This window comes from Chiloscyllium plagiosum, unplaced genomic scaffold (assembly GCF_037043375.1).
Source record: "Chiloscyllium plagiosum isolate Xiang-an unplaced genomic scaffold, Cpla_swu_hap1 HiC_scaffold_6, whole genome shotgun sequence".
NCBI classification, from domain to species: domain Eukaryota; kingdom Metazoa; phylum Chordata; class Chondrichthyes; order Orectolobiformes; family Hemiscylliidae; genus Chiloscyllium; species Chiloscyllium plagiosum.
The window spans coordinates 110430758-110450169 of record NW_028270144.1 but is presented as its reverse complement, the minus strand read 5'-3'; the positions used below and the strand labels follow the sequence as shown (position 1 = coordinate 110450169).

General features: G+C 43.2%; 1 protein-coding gene across 4 annotated transcripts in view; it reads left to right on the top strand.

Annotated features, from left to right (window-relative positions):
- atp10a (ATPase phospholipid transporting 10A) overlaps positions 1 to 19412 on the top strand; it is a 369418-nt gene that overhangs the window by 278094 nt on the left and 71912 nt on the right. For 3 of the 4 annotated variants that reach the window (XM_087988354.1, XM_087988355.1, XM_043692276.2), the window contains 2 exons: positions 10420 to 10526; positions 17497 to 17628. In XM_087988354.1, coding sequence (XP_087844480.1) covers positions 10420 to 10526; positions 17497 to 17628 — 239 coding nt within the window. Of the gene's footprint in view, positions 1 to 10419; positions 10527 to 17323; positions 17417 to 17496; positions 17629 to 19412 lie in introns of those variants that run through there. The other variant, XM_087988357.1, reaches the window with a different exon arrangement.

The following is a 19412-nucleotide window of genomic DNA, read 5'->3' as shown; positions in this document are numbered from 1 at the left end:
CAGAACTGCACACAGTACTCCAAATGTGGCCTAACCAAAGTCCTGTACAGCTGCAACATCACTTCACGACTCTTGAATTCAATCCCTCTGCTAATGAACGCTAATACACCATAGGCCTTCTTACAAGCTCTATCCACCTGAGTGACAACTTGCAAAGATCTATGAACATAGACCCCAAGATCCCTCTGTTCCTCCACCTCACTAAGAACCCTACCGTTAACCCTGTATTCCGCATTCTTATTTGTCTTTCCAAAATGGACAACCTCACACTTGACAGGGTTGAACTCCATCTGCCACTCCTCAGCCCAGCTCTGCATCATATCTAAGTCCCTTTGCAGCCGACAACAGCCCTCCTCACTATCCACAACTCCACCAATCTTCGTATCATCTGCAAATTTACTGACCCACCCTTCGACTCCCTCATCCAAGTCATTAATAAAAATTACAAACAGCAGAGGACCCAGAACCGATTCCTGCGGAACTCCACTTGTAACTGGGCTCCAGGCTGAATATTTACCATCTACCACCACTCTCTGATTTCGACCGGTTAGCCAGTTTTCTATCCAATTGGCCAAATTTCCCTCTATCCCATGCCTCCTGACTTTCCGCATAAGCCTACCATGGGGAACCTTATCAAATGCCTTACCAAAATCCATGTATACTACATCCACTGCTCTACCCTCATCCACATGCTTGGTCACCTCCTCAAAGAATTCAATAAGACTTGTAAGGCAAGACCTACCCTTCACAAATCCGTGCTGGCTGTCCCTAATCAAGCAGTGTCTTTCCAGATACTCATAAATCCTATCCCTCCGTACCCTTTCCATTACTTTGCCTACCACCGACTAACTGGCCTGTAATTCCCGGGGTTATCCCTATTCCCTTTTTTGAACAGGGCACAACATTCGCCACTCTCCAGTCCCCTGGTACCACTCCCGTTGATAGTGAAGACGAAAAGATCATTGCCAACGGTACTGCAATTTCCTCTCTTGCTTCCCACATAATCCTAGGATATATCCCGTCAGGCCCGGGGGACTTGTCTATCCTCAAGTTGTTCAAAATGTTCAACACATCTTCCTTCCTAACAAGTATCTCCTCTAGTTTACCAGTCCGTTTCACACTCTCCTCTTCAACAATGCGGTCCCTCTCGTTCGTAAATACTGAAGAAAAGTACTCATTCAAGACCTCTCCTATCTCTTCCGACTCAATACACAGTCTCCCCCTACTGTCCTTGATCGGACCTACCCTTGTTCTCGTCATTCTCATGTTTCTCACATACGCATAAAATGCCTTTGGGTTATCCTTGATCCTACCCGCCAAAGGTTTTTCATGCCCTCTCTTAGCTCTCCTAATCCCTTTCTTCAGGTCCCTTCTGGCTATCCTGTATCCCTCCACTGCTCTGTCTGAATCCTGTTTCCTCAACCTTATGTAAGCCTCCTTCTTCCTCTTTACAAGACATTCAACCTCCCTCGTCAACCAAGGTTCCCTCACACGACCATTTCTTTCCTGCCTGACAGGTACATACATATCAAGGACACGTCGTATCTGTTCCTTGAAAAAGTTCCACATTTCCACGACATCCTTCCCTGACAGCCTATGCTCCCAACTTATGCTCCTCAGATCATGTCTTACAGCATCGTAATTACCCTTCCCCCAGTTGTAAAACCTACCCTGTTGCACGCATCTATCTCTCTCCATAACCAAGGTGAAAGTCACAGAATTGTGGTCACCATCACCAAAATGTTCACCCACTAACAAGCCCATCACTTGTCCTGGTTCATTACCGAGTACCAAATCCAATATGGCCTCCCCTCTGGTCGGACAATCTATATACTGAGTTAGAAAAGCTTTCTGGACACAGTGCACAAACACCGCCCCATCCAATCTACTTGATCTAAAGAGCTTCCAATCAATATTTGGGAAGTTGAAATCGCCCATGACTATTACCCTGTGGCTTCTGCACCTTTCCAAAATCTGTTTCGCAATCTGTTTCTCCACATCTCTGCTGCTATTGGAGGGCCTATAGTAAACACCCAACAAGGTGACTGCACCTTTCCTATTTCTGACTTCAGCCCATACTACCTCCAAAGGCAGATCCCCCTCGAACTGCCTTTCTGCAGCCATTATACCATTTCTAATTAGCAACGCCACCCCCCCCCTCCTTTTTTACCACCCTCCCTAATCTTACTGAAACATCTGTAACCAGGAACCTCCAACAACCATTCCTGTCCCTCTTCTATCCACGTTTCCGTGATGGCCACAACATCATAGTCCCAGGTACCGATCCACACCTTAAGTTCACCCACCTTATTTCTGATACTCCTTGTGTTGAAGTATACGCACTTGAACCCATCTCTGTGTCCGCAAGTACTCCCTGTCAGTGCTACCTTCTTCACAGCCTCCCCACATTCTTGGACATCCTGACAAACAGCTAGCCTACTTGCTGGGCTACAAGTCCGGATCCCATCCCCCTGCCAAATTAGTTTAAACCCCCCCGAAGAGTGCTAGCAAACCTACCCCCCAGGATATTGGTGCCCTTCTGGTTCAGGTGCAACCCGTCCTGCTTGTACAGGTCCCATCTTCCCCAGAATGCAGTCCAATTGTCCAAATATCTGAAGCCCTCCCTCCTACACCATCCTTGCAGCCACGTGTTCAACTGCACTCTCTCCCTATTCCTTGCCTCACTGTCACGTGGCACCGGCAACAACCCAGAGATGACGACTCTGTCTGTCCTAGCTTTTAGCTTCCAGCCTAACTTCCTGAGCTCTTGAATGACCTCCCCACCCCTCTTCCTACCTATGTCATTGGTGCCAACGTGCACCACGACTTCTGGCTGCACACCCTCCCCCTTAAGGATTCTGAAGACACGGTCCGAGACGTCTCGGACCCTGGCACCCGGGAGGCAACAAACCATCCGAGAGTCTCGCCCTTGTCCACAGAACCGCCTGTCCGTCCCTCTAACTAGAGAGTCCCCTATAACTAGCGCTCTCCTCCTCTCCCCCTTTCCCTTCTGAGTCTCAGAGCCAGACCTCGCGCCACAGACCCGGTCACTGCAGCTTACCCCTGCTACTGTCCCTCCCAACAGTATCCAAAGCGGTATACTTATTGTTTAGGGGAATGACCACAGGGGATCCCTGCACTGCCTGCTTCCTCCCCTTCCCACCTCTAACTGTTACCCAGCTACCTCTGTTCTCTGGCGTAGCTATGTCCCTGTAGCTTCTATCTATCACCCTCTCAGCCTCTCGAATAATCCTCAGTTCATCCAACTCCAGTTCCAGTTCCCTAACTCGTTCTGTGAGGGGCAGGATCTGACTGCATTTCCTGCAGATGAAGTCAGCAGGAGTATCGGTGGTCACCCCTACCTCAAACATCCTGCAGGAGGAACATTCCACTGCCTGCGCTGCCATTACTCTACACCTCGTCTCCAAAACAAGAACACTGAGTAGCTTACCTGTGGACTTTAAAATTAGGTTAGAGGAGGAGAATGGGAGGGAGGCCTGGGGTCTAGAACACACCCACTCAAATATCAATCACTTACCTTCCCGACCAGCTCTGCGCTCCAACCTCACTTCCGCCCAGCTCGCGCCGCTCTCTGCTGTAAAAAGACCATTGGCGTCAAGGTAAGTTCTTTATATATCAATCACTTACCTTCCTGACCAGCTCTGCGCTCCAACCTCACTTCCGCCCAGCTCGCGCCGCTCTCTGCTGTGTTCTTGTATGGGATGTAGGTGTTGCTGCAATGCTGTCAATTATTGGCAATCCCTAGTGCCCTTGTACTGTTTGACTCTATTCTTTCATAGGATGTGGGCTTTAAGGCAAAACCAGTAATTGTTACCCATGTCCAATTGCATCACTTGAACTGAGTTGCTTGCTAGGCCATTTCAGAGGGCAGTTAAGAATCAAGCATATTATTGTGGTTCTGGAGTCACATGTAGGCTTGACCAGGTAAGAATGGCTGATTGTCCCTCCTAATAGACACAGAGTCATAGAGATGTTCAGCACAGAAACAGACCCTTTGGCCTAACTCATCCATGCCGGACAGATATCCTAAATTAATCCAGTTCCATTTACCAGCATTTGGCCCTTTCCTATTCATGTACCCATCCAGATACCTTTTAAATGTTGCATTTGTACCAGCTTCCACCACTTCCTCTGGCAGTTCATTCCATAAATGCACCACCTTCTATGTGAAAATGTTGCCCCTTAGGTCCCTTTTAATTCTTTCCCCTTGCAGCTTAAATCTATGTCCTCTAGTTTTGGATTGTCCTACCCTGGGCGAAGGGACCTTGGCTATTCATCCTATCCATGCCCCTCATGATTTTATAAACTTCTACAAAGTCACCTCTCAGAATCCGATGCTCCCCTGAAAACAGCCCCAACCTGTTCAGCCTCTCCTTTAAATTCAAGCCCCCCCAAACCCTGGCAACATCCTTGTAAATCTTTTTTGAACCCTTTCAAGTTTCACAACATCTTTCCTATAGCAGAAATTGAACGCAATATTTGAAAGGTTGTCTAACCAATGTCCTGCACAGCATCCTGACCTCCCAACTCCTGTACTCAGTGCACTAACCAATGAAGGCAATCAGTGAATCAGATGAGTTCTGAAATATTTGACAGTGGTTACACTGTTGCCATTAATTCTTTTAATTCCACATTTAATTGAAATAAAATTTGACTACCTACTTATTGTGGGATTTGAACTCATGCCCCGGATCATTAAACAGGGATTTTCAATTATTTTAGTCCAGTGACATTATCACCTGAGTAGAATAAGGGGATATTTAAGCACCATATTTTTTGTTGCTGTGGGATCAGTTCATGAAATTTATATTTAATGCGAACATTACTATCTGCACAAAAAAACAGTGGAGTCACTGTAGTATGGAAGAACACATTCTTCCATTCCTTTGTATCAACTGTAAACATCGTATTATGATATTGCTACAAATCAGAATAATGTTTCTGAATCTACTTATGGTTTCGTCAAAAAAGATTATATCTGTCTTTTGAATTCAGATGATGTCATGAACTGCGCAATCATAAAGCTTCTCTTAACCACAAAGGGCCTTTTAATATACTCACGAGACTTTAAAATGCAAAAGCTGTCCTTTTGAAATATTGTTCTTTTTTTTATCCCTATGTGGAGGATGTTGCTCCACGTGCCCACAATATAATGACACTCACACTGAGGGTACCTGTTATCGTTGCACTTTGCAAAATGAGACACTTTAATGTGCACTTCATTCATGTGGGTTTCACATCTGCTTCCTCATTGCAAAAATGATATAAAATGCATGGGCACAGTAATATAAAGATAATGTTACTGGAATACTAATCTAGAGGCTTGAACTAATGTTCCAGAGACTTGAATTCAATTATACCGTGGCTGTTGGGGGGCAGTTTCAAATTGTTACATAAATCAGGACAAAATTATAAAGCTTGTGTTAATTGTTATGACCAGGAGAGATATCAGATTGTCAGAGAGAAGCAAATTTGCTGTCCTTGCCTAGTGTGATTGCAAACCATCTGAGATGTGCTTGGTTCTTGACCACCCTCTGAGGTGGCCTCATGATCCATTCGATTATCTAGAAACTGGTAGGGAAAAGTCAAATGAGAATAAAAGCAAGTGGATAATCTTTAGGACACCATCTGTGGCAAAGCAGCTATTGATTCGTATCCCATGGACCAGTTTGAACAATCACCTCCTCCAAGGCCAAAGCACAGTCGCAGCAGTGTGCACCATCTATATGCTGCACTGCTGCAACCCACCAAGTCTTCTTCAGCACCTTTCAAATCCACGACCTCTACCATCTGTGGAAACAAGATTAGCAGGTACATGGGGACACCAACCAACAAGTTGCCCTCTGGGTTGTTCACCATCCTGACTTGGAACTACTGCAATTTTTTTTTTATTAACCAGTACCATGGGACCCAGGAGTGTACTGGTTGATCAAAATTGCAGTTGTAAACTTCAGTGCAAAAACACATAGTAAGTAATAGAAATGTAATACGGAGGTATACACATCACTGTTAAACTTTATTTACAGTGTTAAAACATTTAAATAATAATGGAACTTTGCCTTAAATAAAACTTAGCATTAATGCAGCTTCTCAGTTACACCCTCAACCAATTACTCAGACATTGCGGAGATTGCAATAATGCAGTAAACTAATATTTGAGATTTTTATTTTTTGCTGTTTATCGAGGGAGGTGCCAGATTAAACAAAGTTTGCTGTCTATCGTTCTTCCTTCACTTTCACTGGATGAAAATGCTGGAGCCGTTCAGTCTGTGGCACAGTGTTCATGTCAGGAGACTACCAATCCAATGTCTCCAGGCCAATTTTCCAGATGCATGACTTCAAATCTCACCATGGCTCATGGCAAAACTTAAATTCAGGATGTAGGTTTGCTCGCTGAGCTGGAAGGTTCGTTTTCAGATGTTTCGTCACCATACTAGGTAGCACCTTCAAAGGCTTCATTTGGAAGCTCCCTGAAGATGTTACCTAGTATGGTGATGAAACGTCTGAAAACGAACCTTCTAATTCAGCGAACAAACCTACATCCAGAATCTCAACCTGAGCTACAAATCTTCTCAAAATTTGCTAGCTTAAATTCAGTTTAAAGAAAATTGCAATAAAGAGCTGACCTAACTGACACCATATATACATGCTGTCGATTATGGTAAAAACCGATCTGATTCATTAATATACTTTTGGAAAGGAAATCTTTAGTGGCCTGGCCTACCAGTGACTCCAGGCCACAGCAATGATTCTAAACTGCCTTCTGGGCAATAAGGCATAAGCAGTAAATGCTGGCCTAACCAGTGATATTCACATATTATGGGTGAATAAAATATACTGTGCCCCTAAAGGCACTGACAGTATCCCAAAATCAGACGGACCTCAGTAAGACTATTCCTCATACTCTTCTCGGATGCGAATAGGGATGGCAACAAATATAAACTTTATAAACCCCCATATCCCACAAACCAAAAGAAACATGCAAGCCATCAAATATTTAAATACACAAATCTGTCCAATTGTGGGTTTCGTGGCTCTAGATACTATTAAACTGGAGAGGATTCAGAAAAAGACTTACCAGGATGTTACCAAAAATGGAGGGTTTGAGATTTAAAAATAAACTGGAAAGATTGGGACTTTTTTCACTGCAGTTTAGAGGTTGAGGGGTGACTTTATAGAGGTTTATAAAATCATGAGGGGCATATATAAGGTGAATGACAAGGGTTTTTTTTCCTATGGTGGAGGAGTTCAAAACTAGGGGGCATGTTTAAAGGTAAGAGGAGAAAGATTTAAAAAGGACATGAGGGGCAACATTTTTACACAGTGGTTCATGTGTGGAATGAACTGCCAGAGGATGTGGTGAATGCAAATACATTCACAACATTTAAAAGACATTTGGATAAGTTTACGAATAGGAAAGGTTTGGAGAGATATGGGCCAAGTGCAGGCAGGTGGGACTAGTTTAGTTTGAGAACATGGTTGATGTGGACTGATTGGACCGAAGAGTCTTTTAATTCTATGACTCTATATGGTTGCAATTAATTGCCTATTGCAATGTGTGCTAAGTATGATGAGATTTCAGCTGAAACCATTGTAACAAAGCTGAATCCCTTCTCTATTGGAAGCCTGTCAGCTATTTGAACTGTGTTCAGTCAATATGAAAACTAGTGTCAAGTTTGGCCATCAGATAATATACACAATTGATAAGTATAATGATTTCCTGAACAGGAAATATTTCAATATGCAAATATTTTGTAATAGTAGCAATTGTATTTGCATTCAGTTATACCCCTCAACAGAATATAAGAGCAAATTGTTGCCAAATTTTATAGTAGAATGTAACCTGGTTTACAGCATAATTGGCCATATAAATGCAGGAACATTGCAGCTGCCTTCCCAGAGTAATTAGGGTCAATAGTTTTTGCATAGATAGATAAGTTGATTTTTATAACAATTCTCTTTTAGTTTTTTTCTAACATTAATTCTGAGTATGGGTTGGCCATGAATTTGGAAAAATATTTTAGCCTCGACAGAGGTTGACCAAGCAGAGGTTGTGAGCGACTGTATGTGTGCGTGCAACTCTATAGACAAAGGATATTATTTACACAACTTCAGATTGATTTGTAACTGGCAAACCTCCCTGGACTGTTTATATGTAATGGTTACAATCTAACTTAGATGGGTGAAGTGAGCACTTCCTTTGTGGAGAAAATGTAGCAATATCTTTTGACAACTTGATTGCTTGTAACACTCAGAAGAACTTTCCCAAACCGAGGAAGGTGTTTTTTCTTTTTATTGTTTATATATGGGATGTGAGCATTGCTGGCAGCCAGCATTTATTACCCTTTAGAAATTAGTGGGGGTCCTCCTTCTTGAACTTGGTTTAAGTAGACCCTCATTGCCAATAGGGAGACTTTCCAGGAGTAGTGATATAATCCCAAGTCAGGATGATGATTGGCTTGGAGGGGAACTTTCAGGTGGCAATATTCCTATACACCTGTAAGCCTTGTCCTTCTGGATGGTAGTGGTAGTGGGTTTGAATGACACTATCTAGGTTACAACTTGGTGTTGGTATTGATGAGACCACACCTGGAATACCATATGCAGTTGTGGGCCCCTTTTTTTAAGAAAGGGTATACCAACATTGGAGGCAGTTCAAAAGACATTCACTAGACAGATTCCTGGAATGAAGGTGGTTGACTTAACAAGGATGCAACATAGCAGCAGCCGATTAGTATTACGGATAACTTAAAGTGACTTAAAGTCAGTGAAGCAATGGCATATTGGTATTAATAGACTATTAATCCAGGGACCCAGGTCACGTTCTGGGTCCGAATCCCACCATGGCAGATGGTAGAATTTGAATCCAAAAATAATTTTTTAAAATATATAGTTAAGAGTCTGGGTACTTTGCAGTACATTTGCCGGAAATGACATACTTAAACTGTGGCAGGGACTGAAATGAGATATACCATTACCCATTATCAGAAAAACCCCATCTGGTTTACCATCAAATGGGGAGAAAATTCAGAAGTCTGACGTGCAAAGAGACTTGAGAGTTCTAGTCCAGAGTTCTCTCAAGGTATACTTGCAGGTTGAGTCAGTAGTGAAGAAGGCAAATGTAACAATGGCATTTGTTTTGAGGGAACTTGAATATAAAAGCTATGATATACTTCTGAGGCTCAGTAAGGCTCTGATCAGTCCACATTTGGAGTATTGTGCACAGTTTTGGACCCCATATCTCAGGAGCGATGTACTGGGCCTGGATGGTGTTCCGAGGAAGTTCACGAGAATGATCCCAGGAAGGAAAAGCTTAACATATGAGGAACATTTGAAGACTCTGGGTTTATACTCAATGGAGTTTAGAAGGATGAAGGGTGATCGAATTGAAACGCAGAGGATATTGAATGGCCTGGACAGAGCAGATGTTGAGAAGGTGTTTCCATTGATAGGAGAGACTAGGACCCGAGGGCATAGCCTTAGAGTAAAGGATAGACCTTTTAGAATGGAGATAAGGAGGGACTTCTTCAGCCAGAGAAGTGAATCCATGGAATTCATTGCCACAGAAGGCTGTAGAGGCCCGGTTATTGAGTATATTTAAAACCGGGATAGAGGATCAAAGGGATCAAAGGTTATGGGGAGGAAGCGGGAGAACAGGGTTGAGAAACCTATCAGAAGAAAGTGAGGACTGCAGATGCTCGAGATCAGAGTCGAGAATGTGGTGCTGGAAAAGCACAGCAGGAATTCTTGATGAAGGGCTTTTGCCCGAAATGTCGATTTGCCTGCTCCTCGGTTGCTGTCTGACCTGCTGTGCTTTTCCAAAACCACACTTTCGACTTGAGAAACCTGTCAGCCATTATTGAATGGCAGAGCACACTTGACAGGCTGAATAGCCTAATTTCTGCTCCTATGTCTTATGGTCTTATTGTGTTTTTTAGGAAAGGAAATCTGCCATCCTCATCCAGTCAACTTTCTTTGACTTTAGAACCACAGCAATGTGGTTGACTTTTAGCTGCCATCTGGGCAATTATAGATGGGCAGTAAATGCTGTCCTAGCCAGTGACGCCCACATTGCATAGATGACTAAACCAAAAATTGTATTTCATATGACTGTCTGTGTGGAGTTTGCACATTCTCCCCGTGTCTGCGTGGGTTTCCTCCGGGTGCTCCAGTTTCCTCCCACAGTCACAAAGATGTACAGGCCAGGAGAATTGGCCATGCTAAATTGCCCATAGTATTCGGTGCATTAGTCAGAGGGAGATGGGTCTCTTCAGAGGGTCGGTGTGGACTTGTTGGGCTGAAGGGCCTCTTTGCACACTGAAGGGAATCTAATCTAATCATGACTCAAAGCTTGTGTGGGACAAAGCAATATCTAATTGGCATTTTCTCTTGTTGCAGAGTATACAAAAATGGAAAGAGAGCTGGACTTTCTAAAGACAACCTCTTACTTCGGGGATGCACTGTCAGAAATACTGAAGAAGTTGTGGGGATCGTAATCTATGCAGGTACTTTTCTTTGTCTTTGCGCATGGTATATTTTTAGGTATATCTCATTTCAGTCCCTGCCACAGTTTAAGTATATCATTTCCGGCAAATGTACTGCAAAGTACCCAGAGCCTGAGAGATGTATCTCCAGTGCAGAAGTCAATGTAAAATCTTTCTGTTTCTTGAACAGCGTCACACAATCGGGCTTAATTTTTGAGGCTCAGGTTGGCAGACTGGAGGACTTGGGTAGTTGGGGAAGTAAGTAGTCAGATGCAGAGGATTGTTGGAATTGCTGGTGCTGTGTCGTTAGATTGGGGAAAATGCTAATTGTGTCGTGGAGTGTTTTGGGGAGAATGGGTGGTTGGGTGAGGTGAGGTGAGGGGATAGGTAAGTGGGATGGGTTGTGTTGTTAATCACTGAATTGCACCAGAGATTAAACAATGGACTAATTCTAAGGTATATTCAGGGAAAGCAACATGTATCAAGCCTAATTTTCTAATCAGCATAAGAAACCAGCAGAAGGCTCTGGTCAGTGCAAGAAGTGGTTTAAACTTCCTAAGCAATTACACGTGCTCATCAGTTTCCCTCAGCATTCAGACAGGCTCCAGCAGCTTAAATTCCAAACATCACCTTCCTGACAAAAGAAGATTCCACCCATTATCCTTTCATCCCTTTATTTTCCTGTGTTTCTTTCTGTCTCCTCCTTTTTTCCTTCTCTTACTTTGAGTGTTTCACTCCCTTGCTGTTTGCCCCTGTTGCTTGATGGCATATACTTTGGAAAGATTGCTGCAATTTGTTGGTATTGAACAACCTCACGGTAATGATTGTACTTGGCCTGTGTGTGTTCCAGTTTCTATTTTCAGAGATCTATGAATCTACTGTGTTTAAGCTTATTGCAGCATCTTGCTCAACAATCATGGCTTTGTTCAGCACTTGCTGCTTTCAAACACTAGGCTTGTTGCTTGTAAAATTATTTGGCTTTAAACTTGCGTTTATTCTGAAGTCAGGCTTCACAAACCGAAGGGCCATCATTGCTTTTTTTGGAATTGCTTGCTGAGTAAGTTATAATGTGCAGTCTAATCCAATTTTTCTTGTAGAGGTCTGATCAATAAAGCAGGTAATTCACCATCTATAGGTGGAAATAGCACCAAGCATTGGATTGATTCAATATGTCACCACAAGCATTGGTTTGACTGTGATTTCTGACCAGAGTTAGCACTGCAGCAGGTAGTACTGTAACTGAGATGAAAAGAAAAAGTACTGGAGAAACTTAGCAGCATCTATGGCAAAAGAAACAGAGTTAAGTTTCGAATTGAAGAGTCATACTGGTTTCCAAATGTTCCCTCTTTCTGTCTTCACAAATGATGCCAAACCTGCCGAATTTCCCCAGCATTCTCTGTGTTTGTTTCCCATTTCCAATATCTGTAAATATTTTGTTTTTATTGGAGCGCTGTAATTGAAGGTTGGAGTGAAGATTTGTTAAGTTAGACCAAACGATAGCTTTGGGAAAGAAAACAAGCCCCAATGAGGCATCCTGGGGTGTTGCACATTTAAAGAAAAAAATCTGAATTGCTGGACATTCAGGGTGACAACATGCAAAAGAGATTGCCTTTGAGTGTGTGAAACCATCGGAAGGGCCTGCAGGACATTGCCACCCATTTCTGTTTATCACATTATGGAATTTTACAGTACAGAAGAAGACCATTTGACCCATCGTGTCCGTAAGTCGTATTAATAACAATTATACATCCTTGGTACCCTGCCAAGGGGTGTACTAATGGGCGCATTCTAACAAGTGTTAAAGAGCCACATTTTTCTCATCCGTTTGCCACAACCTGAATTTGGAAGAGCGAAGATCCACTGTGTTCACTCTGAGTATTGCCGCTTCCCTCTCTGCAAAATGGTGAAGGTTATTTTCTCATGAGCTGAGAGAACTGATTGACGAGTAAGGGCAATTATTCAAATGTGAATGGACAAACCTTGGTCTTTTTTTTTTCATTTACACCCCTGCTCTCTTAGCAGGTTTTGCTCCACTGTTGGTGAGCATTGCTACCTGTGCCTGTTACAGGTGATCCAGCAGAATTTGAGCACCTTTGTGCAGCTGAGCTTTGTGTATTTGAATCCACAGTCAAGCCTCTGGAGGATTAGTGCTACAAAATCAGTACAACTTATATATTCACAGAGATTGTTAGCAAGGCCGGTGACATTGGATGCTATCTATGGCATTTGATCACATTTCTGCATGAGAGATTATTAGCAGAAGTGTGGCATGGTGGCTGAGTGTTTAGCACTGCTGCCTCACAGCCCCAGGGACCTGGGTTCAATTCCATCCTCATGCGACTGTCTTTGCGGAGTTTGCACATTTTTTCCTTTGTTTGCGTGGGTTTCCTCCAGGTGTTCTGATTTCCTACCACAATCCAAAGATGTGCAGGTTGGGTGAATTGGCCATGCTAAATTGCCCATAGTGTTCAGGGATGTGTTAAGTTAGGTGCATTGGTCAGGGGTAAATATAGGATTATAGGGAGGGGAATGAGTCCGGATGGGTTACTCTTCAGAGGGTCGGTGTGGACTTGTTGGGCCAAAGGGCCTGTTTCCAACATTGCAGGGATTCTTTGATTCTAAGTGAAGGCACGTGACATCCAACATAGTTGTGGAGTTGGTTAGTATTTGGTCAATGTTGGGAGACTGTAGAGATGAAGTGCCCATTATGTCTCAGGCCTCTGATAAGTAGAATGCTTTCTATTTAATGGTGTTTTGTGGCTTTGAGGTGACGGTTGATAAAGGAGAGCTTTTGCAAATTTGTTGTAACATTTGGAAATCGAAGCATACACCAGCAGATGCGGTCCTTAAATTGATCAAATCAAACGTGGACAAATGGACAAAAGCTGCTTTGGTCTTATTCTAACAATAGATTAATACCTGGATAAAGAAACAGAGAGATGTATGTCCAGGTTTGCAGCTAGTGTCATTAAAAGGCACAGAAGCCTGTGGAGATGGCAGCAGTGACTTCCAAAAAGGGCACAGCCAACTGAGCAAAAGTGTGGCAGGTGTAGTTCAATATGGAGCGACAAGAGGCTGTCCACTTAGAATCTAAGACATAAGTCAGAATATTTTCTTAATAGCAAGAACTAGGGGCAGGAGTAGACCTTTTGGCCTTTCAGTATAATCTTCTGTCTCATTGCCGTTTTCTCTCCATATTCCTTGATGCCTTAAAAATCTAAACAAAAAGCTAGCTCTTTCTTGAATATATTCAGTGACTTGAGTCGTACAAGTTGGAAACAGACCCTTCGGTCCAACTCGTCCATCCCAACCAGACATCCCAATCTGACCTAATCCAATTTGCCAACATTTGGTCCATATTTCTTGGACTTGGCCTCCACAGCTTTCTGTCCTGGAGAATTCCATAAGTTCAGGACCCCTTCAGTGAGGAAATGCTTCCTTCATAATGGTCTATCCTATATCATGAAACTCTGGTTCTAGACTCCCCAACCAGGGGAAACATCCTTCCTGCATCTAGTTTATCCAGCCCTGTTAGAGTCTATGCATTTCAATTAGACCGCCTCTCATTCATCTAAACTAGTGAACTAGGCGTAATCAAACCAATGTCTCCTCATAAGACAGTCCTGCCCTCCCTGGTATCAGGCGAAAGTGGGGACTGCACACGCTGGAGATCAGAGTTGAGGGTGTGGCACTGGAAAAGCATAGGAGGTCAGGCAGCATCTGAGGAGCAAGCGAATTGACATTTCGGGCATAAGCCCTTCATCAGCCTAGTGAACTTCTGCTGCAGTCCATCTATGGCAAGTAAATCCTTTCTTAGGTAGGGAGCCCAAACCGCCACACAATCCCCAGGCATAGTCCCACCAAGGCCCTGTATAACTGCAATAAGGCATCTGTACTTCAGAACTCAAATCCTCTGGTTGTAACAATGTTGGAACAAAGGCATTGTGAGGTCTATGTGCACAAATTAGTATTGTACAGTTTGGAGGTAAAATGGCTGTTGGGTTGTCAGCCTTTGTCTCAGGAGGATGATGGTAAAGTGAAGATTCAGTGCTTTGATTGAAAGAATTGGTCAGGACCACATTTGGAGCTAAGGTCTGGTCATTGTGCCTTGGTTTTGGGATGGCTGGAGAGAGGTGACATTGAGGCCTTTTGAAGGGTATAGTGTACCTTCTGCCTGAAAGATCGGGGATTTGAAAGGGTTAAGTTATAGGTCACCATTGACCAGAAATGTAACTAGGACCAGCCAAATAAATGTTGTGGCTTAAAGAGCAGGCCAGAGGTTCGGTGCTTCCTTCGAATTTACTCTTTGATGGGATAGGGGTGTCGCTGGCAAGGTCAACATGTGTTGTCCATTTGTAATTGCCCTTAAACTGAGTGGCTTGCTAGGGCCATGTCCATGTATAGTTACGTCTGTTTGCTGTGGGTCTGGAGTTCCACAGCAAGTTTCAAAATAAACGGTTATGGTGGAGATAAAGGAGCAATTTCTTTTCTCTCAGAGTTCTTTGTGTTTAGATTCTCTTCTACAGTGAGCAGTGGGTCATTGAATATATTAAAAGACTGAGTTAGATAGATCTTTGATGGCAAGTAAGCCAAGGATTATGGGGGACAGATAGGAAAGTGGTGTTAAGGCCACATCAGATTTGCCTGAAGCTTGATCCTATCTTTCTGGCATTTCTCTGTGAGACTGGCACTAACAAATCCATTTGTGGAGAAAGCAAGCAGTTTAGTTACTGCTCAAAGGCCTGATCAGATATGAATGATAGATCACCTTCCCTAAACAACATTAGTGAAGCGATCAGTGTCTTGGTCATCATCACACCAGTGGGGGTGGTGGTGGGGGTTTAACTTCAGGATTATTAATTGAAATCACATTTCACCATCTCCCAGGCTGTTGGATTCTCAGTTCAATAACTTTACCACTGTGTCCTCCTGAACTCTATGAGCATTAACTGAGCTGCGATCGACCCCCACAAGTGGATTTGTTAGTGCCAGTTTCACAGAAACACCAGAAAGTTATGATCAAGCTTCAGGCAAATCTGATGTGGTCTTAACTCCATGTTCCTATCTGTCCCCCATAATCCTTGGCTTACTTGCCATCAAAGATCTATCTAACTCATTCTTTAATATGTTCAATGACCCACTGATCACTGTGGAAGAGAATTTAAACACTAAGAACTCTCTGAGAGAAATGAAATGACTTCTTTATCTCCATCATAACACTTTACTTAGAAACGTATGCCTCCTAGTTCTAGGTTCCTCTAGAAGGGAAGCAACCTCACATGCTCACTCAGAATCTTATATTCTAATAAGACAACGCTGAAGAAGCTTGACACCATCCAGGACAAAGCAGCCCACTTGACTGGCACTACATTCACAAGCATCAACTCCCTCCACCACCAACTCAGGAGCAGCAGTGTGTACTACCTGCAAGGTACACTTCACCAAAGATCCTCAGACAGCACCTTCCAAACCCATGACCACTTCCATCCAGAAGGACAAGGGCAACAGACACATGGGAACACCACCACCTTCCAAGTTCTCCTCCAAGCTACTCAGCATCCTGATTTGGAAATGTATTACTGTTCCTTCACTGTCGCTAGGTCAAAATCCTGGCATTCCCTCCCTAAGAGATTGTGGGTCAATCCACAGCAGGTGGACTGCAGCGGATCAAGAAAGCAGCTCATCATCAACTTCTCAAGGGCAACTAGGGACAGGCAATAAATGTCGGCCCAGCTAGCAACACCCAGATCCTACAAATGAATACATTTTTTTTAAAAAGACCTTTCATTTTCCTGCGCTCCCATGAGTACAGGCCCAACCTGCTTAACTGTTCCTCAGAAGACAATTCCTTCATCCTAGACATCAGCCGAATTAACCATCTCTAAGTGGCTTCTAATGCAAGCACATCCCCACTTCAGCAAGGTGGCATAAATTTCTTTTAGTGCTCTGGGTGCAGTCGCACTAGTGCCCTGTATAGCTGTAGCAGAATTTTCTTTGTTTGACACTTCATGTGCCACAGCTGATTTTGTTTCTAAATTGGCAAATTCATGACAGAAAAGATCATAGAATCCCTACAGTGTGGAAATGGGCCATTCAGCCCAACAAGTCCACACCAATCTACAAAGAGTAACCCACCCAGACCCTTTCCCCCTACCCTATTACTCTACATTTATCCCTGACTAACCCACCTAGCTTGCACATACCTGGACAATTTAGCATAGTCAGTTCTCCTAACCTGCACATCCTTGGATTGTGGGAGGAAACCAGAGCACACCCACACAGACACAGGGAGAATGTGCAAACTCCATACAGTCAGTCGCCTGAGGCTGGAATCAAATCCAGGTCCCTGGTGCTGTGAGGCAGCAGTGCTAGCCACTGTGCCACCTGCACTCATAATTACAAGTGAAGGCGATATAAATTAAGAATCTTTACAACAGCCGTTGGGAAGCAGCCTTTGTACAAGTTATGTGAAGAAACATTGATGTTCATCAAGTTCTGATGTTTGGAAGTCCCCAGAGTTTTAGAGATACGATTTCACTGCAGTAAAGATGCGAGATTAAAAATCACATCCAGGGTGCCATAGAAAGCTTTTAAAGGGATATTAATATCAATCCTTGTGCCAAAGAAAATTGGCACAGGCTGGGTAGATTTCTGTCAGATCAGTGGTGGTAGATGTTTTGTAAATTCCATAAGGATTTGTATCTGTTGTGAATGATTGAGATAGATAGCTGATCTGACATTTGTGACTGAAATTTAAGTCCTAAGATCTAGATCGGAAAGTGTTCTGTTTCCATCATGACGGATATTTGTACAACTTTAGGTGCAAACCATTGATATATTGTGACAGTCTTTCGAAAGCAGACTTGCTGATGGAGGTCTCATGCAGTAACTGTCTTAAATTTCCGATGAAGGTACGTTCTATAGGGCTCACGAGAGTCTAAGGTTCATCCTGTATTCCTGGGCCTTAACCATTTTTCTCCAATCCTTGTAGGTCATGAGACTAAAGCTATGTTAAACAACAATGGACCACGTTACAAACGCAGCAAGCTGGAGAGACAAATGAATGTAGATGTCTTCTGGTGTGTGATCATTCTTTTTGTGATGTGCCTTTTCTCAGCTATTGGTAAGTTGCATCTGTTTAGATTAAGGTAGTCAGATGTCCTAAGAGCCTCTAGAGTGTAGTAAACAGACCCAATGGCTGAACAGTGTTGAAATGTCACATATGCTAACAAGTCTGTAAGCTCAATCACATTTGATTTTTGCAAAGGCTGCCGCATTTAAAGATGACCAAGCAATGTAGCCTTTCCTAAACAAAGCTGTTGAAAGTTTTGCATATTTGTCTGACTTAAGAAGCAAAAAGCCTATACACATTCTCAGCATAATTGCGCACAACCATTTAGCAAGCGCATGGGAAGGTGATGACCTCATGGTATTATGGCGAGACTATTAATCCAGAAACTCAGCGAATGTACTGGTGACCTGGGTTTGAATCCTGCCATCGCAGATGGTGGAATTTGAATTCAATAAAAAAAATGTCTGGAATTAAGAATCTCCTGATGACCATTTCTGATTGTTGGAAAAGTCCACCTAGTTCACTAATATCCTACCTGCTCTGGCCTTAAGGTAACACCAAACCCACTGCATTGTCGTTGACTCTCAGCCCCCCTCAGAAATGGCCTAGCAAGCCACTCAGTTCAAGGGCAGTAGGGGAAAGCAATAAATGCTGGCCCAGCCAGTGATGCCCATGTCCCAGAGGAGAATTTTACAAAATTTTGTGTTCTGGACTGTCTGTCCTCTTCCCCACCCCCCATCCCCGTGCGACATTCCTCGCTCCCTCCATCCATTTATAATGGCAACGCAGACCAAGCTCTTCCTGAAGATTTGGTGAATTTTGATTTTCTTGTCACCACACTTCACAGAACTTAGAGAAGGTAAGTTTTCAACGTCACCAAAATGGCTGGGATTGTGGAATTGTATACCCCATCGCAGTGATATTGCTTTAATTTTCACTGGGTACTTCCTGCAATGAGTTGAACTAAGTAGTAAAAGGGTTCCTAATGGTCAGTGAAATAGTCATTAGTCTGTAAATGTGACAGTGACAAAAGAATGGAACATGAAGGAATCCTAGGAAATAGTGGCCACAAAATAAATAGGAAGCAGATAATGTAAGAATCTGTAACTGGCACAGGTAGATGAGGGAAGAGTTTGTCACAATAATATCTCAAAAGGATACAGCAGAATGAACCAACTGAGGGAGTCAGTTAGTGGAAAGTCAAATCAATTTGGTGGAAGAAATTCCTTGAAAAGTTGCTGTTACAACATTTCGGTATCCAGCACATCCATTTAAATAAAACTAATTCCAGGCGGAATTACTCTTGGAAGTTGGTGGACTGTAGGAAATCTTTAAAAAGGAAATGGTGATCAGGAAATTGGAGGAAGTGAGGACTGCAGATGCTGGAGGTCAGAGTCAAGGGTGTGGTGCTGGAAAAGCACAGCCGGTCAGGCAGCATCCAAGGAGCAGGAGAATCAATGTTTCGGGCAAGAGCCCTTCATCAGGAATTTGCCCTAAACTTAGCTTTTAAGATTATGTGAATCTTTCATACTTTAAAATTGCAAATCCTTGCTGCATCCAGCAGTGGCACTGTGTATTTATAGGATGAACTGCAAAAACTCATCAGTGTTTCTACAACAGCACCTTCCAAACATGTGACTTCTCATGCCGAGAAGGACATGGGCAACAGGTGCTCATGGGAACTTCACAAGCTCCCAGTTTAACTTCAAGCTACATGCCAACCTGCACTGGATATTTATTTCCAGGTTTTCTTCATTGCCAGCTCAAAACCCTGAAACAGCTAAACGAACGCCAGTGTAAGTGACAAGTGAATCCGCCATCACCTTCTCAAGGAG